Below are 4,727 nucleotides of genomic sequence, written 5' to 3' on the forward strand. Positions count from 1 at the left end.
AACAAAAATTGGTGCGAAGTGGAAGAGAAGGGTAAAAAGGTATTTAACCATTTTTGGGCAAAATGGTGCAATGGGTTAGAGGTAGTTTGCACCAAAAATTTGTTCCAATTTGGTGAATTATGATGCAATAGGGATGGGGTTGGACATGCCCTTATCATGTTATGAAAAATCTTTTTGACTCATCAAATCTCTTTAGGTTAAAAGTAATCGTAGATTGATGCTTCTTTGTGATGTGATGTGATGTGTTGTGCGATACTCTATGCCCCACCTTTTCTCTAATTGATCGTTCTTTCGTCTTGCATCATCGATTACGCACTCATTACACTTTCTATAGACTCCAAAAGTTGTCGGATTGTATATGTCACAATTATATATGTTGGATGACCATGGAACAATCACTAAATATGGTAGCATCATAGTCTAAAACATCAATCCTTCATTAGTAGGATAACAATTGATGACTACAGACTCATCAGTAAATCATATGAGAAATTTAGCCCTCATTTGGTTCACATAAAATTCAGATTTTTAGTAAATTTTAATAAAGGTTGATCGAATGTGTAATTGAAAAGTTGTGGGTTCCATGAAATTGGAGATTAAAATTAGTTGTGAACTTTAACTTAGATTTAATTAAAAAAAAGTTTAGCTGAATCAAACAGGGGCTTATAATTACACTAAATTGAGAAATTAAATCTACAATGAAAGTGAGTACCAAATTGGATGGCGTTTGAAGAAAAGTGCAAAATTATAGTTATTGTGGCACTTTCAAGCATCTGAGATATGTAGCATCAGGAACACTTTATACATTTAAACCACATGTGGGTGTTATGCCCTAGGTCCAATCAATTTTGGACATCAACACTTTTAATATATAATTGATGTCTTTCATTTATAGTAGATCTATTATTTAATTAAGTTAATATTTTAATAAATTAAATAATAGATTATGTAGATTCAAGTCTTGATAAACTTATTAATCATAAAGAATTGTGATTATGAGATACAAATTACATATGACTGAATTTTAAATCATTTGTGATTGTAAATAATAACGAGATACGAATATGATTATTATGGTTAGATCATTACGTATGTCATTTCTCACTTTTTAAGTAAGTAACTGATCTTACAAGTTGAAACTTGATGAAACTTAAATGATAGAATAAAACATTGGAATCCCGCTGAAGAGATTCCACTTAGATAACTATTTGAGTGTCAGTAGTTAATTTCTAACCTTCGATAGTAAAGTTGGTCATTTGACTTGAGGTTATCATGGTGCATTATATGATGACATACATGTTTTGGTGATATTGGATGTTGCTTTGTCAAGAGTCGCTAATAAGACATCTTCGATCATTTCAAGAATAATATGAATATTGTAAATGATCAATAGGATATTTATCACTCTTAGATATGAAGAGATTATGATTTACATTTTATTCAATTAAATTGATAACGAAATCCTTGTGTATTTATAAGTTAAAATGAGTTTTCAACTTATATTGCCTTAATAGTGGGATGCAATATATGATCAATAATCGAAATTTACACTTTTCTATCTCTTAATTGATAGAATCATATTGACGAATGAATTATAATTTCACGGTAAATGAACAATTTTGATTTTGTCGTACCACGTGATATGTTTCGTCACATATATTACCTTGATACATTGCTAGATGTCAATCTAGGTTGACGAATGTGAATTGACGATAAACTAAAATGGGGTACTTTAATTTATTATTCTGATTAAATTAAAATAATAATTCACGTCATTAGGTAGCATGATCAGGAACCTAATGTGGGTCACAAATAAAAGGGAAACTAGATGAATGAGATTTACAAATTAAATTATCTATGAAAATCACACTAAACCCTCTTTTTAAGTTCCACTTTCAAAAGTAAAATTTAAAGGATTTTTATACAAAAATCAGATGATAATTAAAAGCTTTTAATAATAAATAATATTATAATTGAAATTAATATACATACCCACCCCACCTCTACTCCTCAAGCCCTAAATCATTTTTCCTCCCATTCTCCCCTCTCTCTTTGTATAGAAATGTAGATCACTGCAGGGGACCACAATTATTGCAATGATATTGCTCACGCCACTACAATGAATCGACCACTGCACACCTATTGCAGGTCCGCAATGATGTTACTATAGTGAGCATCACCACCTCAGCGAACTACAACATTGAGCTCTTTGTCGAGCAGGTTTATCATCTATTGCTTTCACTCCCATCGATGCTGCTCCTGGTTCCTCTCCCAGATTAGCTACTTTGATTCCACTAAAGAATCATCGGTGCTGCATCGTTCGTTGTCGACGATGATGCCAGTGGTTTTACTTTTGATTTTGGATCTATTGATGATGATGCCAATGATTCAAATGGAGAACCAACAGTTTCCTTTTGATTTTAGATCTTGGTTTGGCTGTGGAGGTGATGATGTTGGCAGTGATGGTTAGATGGGAGGTGGAGGTGGAAGTGGTGGTGGTGTGTGATGTGGCAATGGTGCTGGTAGTGGTTGTGAGATGGCACAGTGTTCGGTTGGTGCCAATAGTGGGATGGGAATTGGTTAAATAAAAATTTTTTGGTGATTAATTATTTGGGTGATTGTGTCAATAAAATGGTGCCAAGGGTATTTGGTGATGCTGCGATCTGGTAGCGATGATGGTGCAGGAGTTTGTTATGTGGTGGTGCGTTTGCGTTGCTGTAGTGGTGGGTCTGGTGAGGTGGTTGTGATGTCATTGGAGGTCATGGTAGTCGCGGCAATGGTTGTGGGTGGATGGGATGGAACGAGGGTATTTGTGTCCAATTGTTTGGTTGATAATGACCAATAAATTAGTTAATTTATGACCTAAAAAATATGATTGTGACTCACATTTATTAAATTGTGACAGAAAAATTACTCGTAACCAATGAATTTGATAATTCGTGATCGATAAATGAGTTGTAACAAATAAAAGTTTTGATTTTGTGATCAATGAATAAATTGTGCCATAAAATTTTTGATTTGTGATCTAGAAATAATTTGTGATCAAATTGTACAAATAGTGACATTAATTTATTTAATTAATAAAATATTTTTTAATTAATTATTTCATAAATAAATTTTAATAATATTTGATTTTTGATGTTTTAAAACCTTATTTCTTAATTTTGAAATGGATCATAATTAATCTCTTAGATATGAATTTTTTCCTAATTTATTAATTGATGAGTTGCTTGTTAACATGTTCGAATTAATTAATTGAATTAATGAAATATTTGACCGGATTAAGTTTTGTTACTCTGTGCCCTTTCTATTGCTGATTGACTGTCACAATATTTGCAAATTGCTGGCACATGTTTTGATCATTTGGGAATATCCTCTAAGAAATTGCGTAAACATTCGGCCTCTTCACCACATTTATCTAGAGCTATAAACTCAGATTATATCGTAGATCTGGCTGTAACTGTTTGCTTAGAGGATTTCCACGATATGACAGCACCTCCCAATGTGAACACAAATCCACTGGTGGATTTTGAGTCTTTTATATCAAATATCCAATTAGCATCACTGTATCCTTCAATGACCACTAGATATCTGGTATAATGTAGTCCGTAGTCATGAGTATATCTTAAATACCTTGGTACTCTTACTATTCCTTTCCAATGATCAGCTCCTAGATTACTAGTGTAACTACTCAGTTTACTGACTGTGTAGGTTATGTCTGGTCTTGGACAACTCATCAAGTACATTAGACTTTCAATAACTCTCGAGTATTCTACTTGATAGATACTTTCACCTTTGTTTTTAGATAGATATTGACTTGTATCTATCGGTGCTCTAGGCAAGCCAGTATCATCCTTATTGAACTTTTCCAAAATTTTGTCCACATAATGTGACTGACATAGAACCAGCCCATCCGATATTTTTAAGATTTTGACTCCAAGTATAACATCGGTTAAATCCATATCTTTTATGTTAAATATCGAATTCAACATATTTTTAGTGGATTCTATCAAATTATTGTCACTGCCAACAATAAGCATGTCGTCAACGTAAAAATATAAAATAACATAACCATCTTTAGTGTCTTTGACGTAAATACATTTGTCACACTCATTGATTTTAGATTCATTCTCTATCATGACATTATCAAATTTTTATGCCATTGTTTAGATGTTTGTTTCAAGTCATATAGTGACTTCACTAACTTACAAACTTTCTTTTCCTACACTAGTGACGAAAACCCCTCGAGTTGTTCCATATAGATTTCTTCTTCTAAATCTCCATTTAAAAATGCAGTTTTAACATCCATTTGATGTATTTCAAGATCTCGCAAAGCGACAATCACAAGTATCAACCTAATAGATGTTATTCTCGTAACTGGAGAATACGTATCAAAATAATTAAAGCCTTCCATTTGTTTGTAACTTTTTATTACTAATCTGACATTGTATTTTTCGATAGTTCCATCTACTCTCATTTTCCTTTTGAAAATCCATTTATAGCCTAGTGGTTTGCTTCCTGAAGAAAGATTCACTAGTTCCCATGTATGATTTTACAGTATGGAATCTATCTCACTTTTAATGGCCTCCTTCCATTGAGGTCCTTCAAAGGAATTTACAACCTCTTGATAACTTTGAGGTTTAGTTTCTAGCATATAAGTTAGGAAATCAGGATCATACGATTTTTTTGTCCTTTCTTGTTTGCTACATCTAACCTCTGTCTCCTCT

General features: G+C 32.6%; 1 protein-coding gene across 1 annotated transcript in view; it reads right to left on the reverse strand.

Moving 5' to 3' along the window:
• Nucleotides 1–4,503: 4,503 nt before the first annotated feature.
• LOC111389021 (vegetative cell wall protein gp1-like) overlaps nt 4,504–4,727 on the reverse strand; it is a 5,431-nt gene continuing 5,207 nt past the window's right edge. Inside the window, exon 2 of the mRNA XM_023013868.1 lies at nt 4,504–4,518. Within this exon, the coding sequence (XP_022869636.1) occupies nt 4,504–4,518 (15 nt within the window). The remainder of the gene's footprint in view (nt 4,519–4,727) is intronic.

This window comes from Olea europaea, unplaced genomic scaffold (assembly GCF_002742605.1).
Source record: "Olea europaea var. sylvestris unplaced genomic scaffold, O_europaea_v1 scaffold5503, whole genome shotgun sequence".
Classification (NCBI taxonomy): domain Eukaryota; kingdom Viridiplantae; phylum Streptophyta; class Magnoliopsida; order Lamiales; family Oleaceae; genus Olea; species Olea europaea.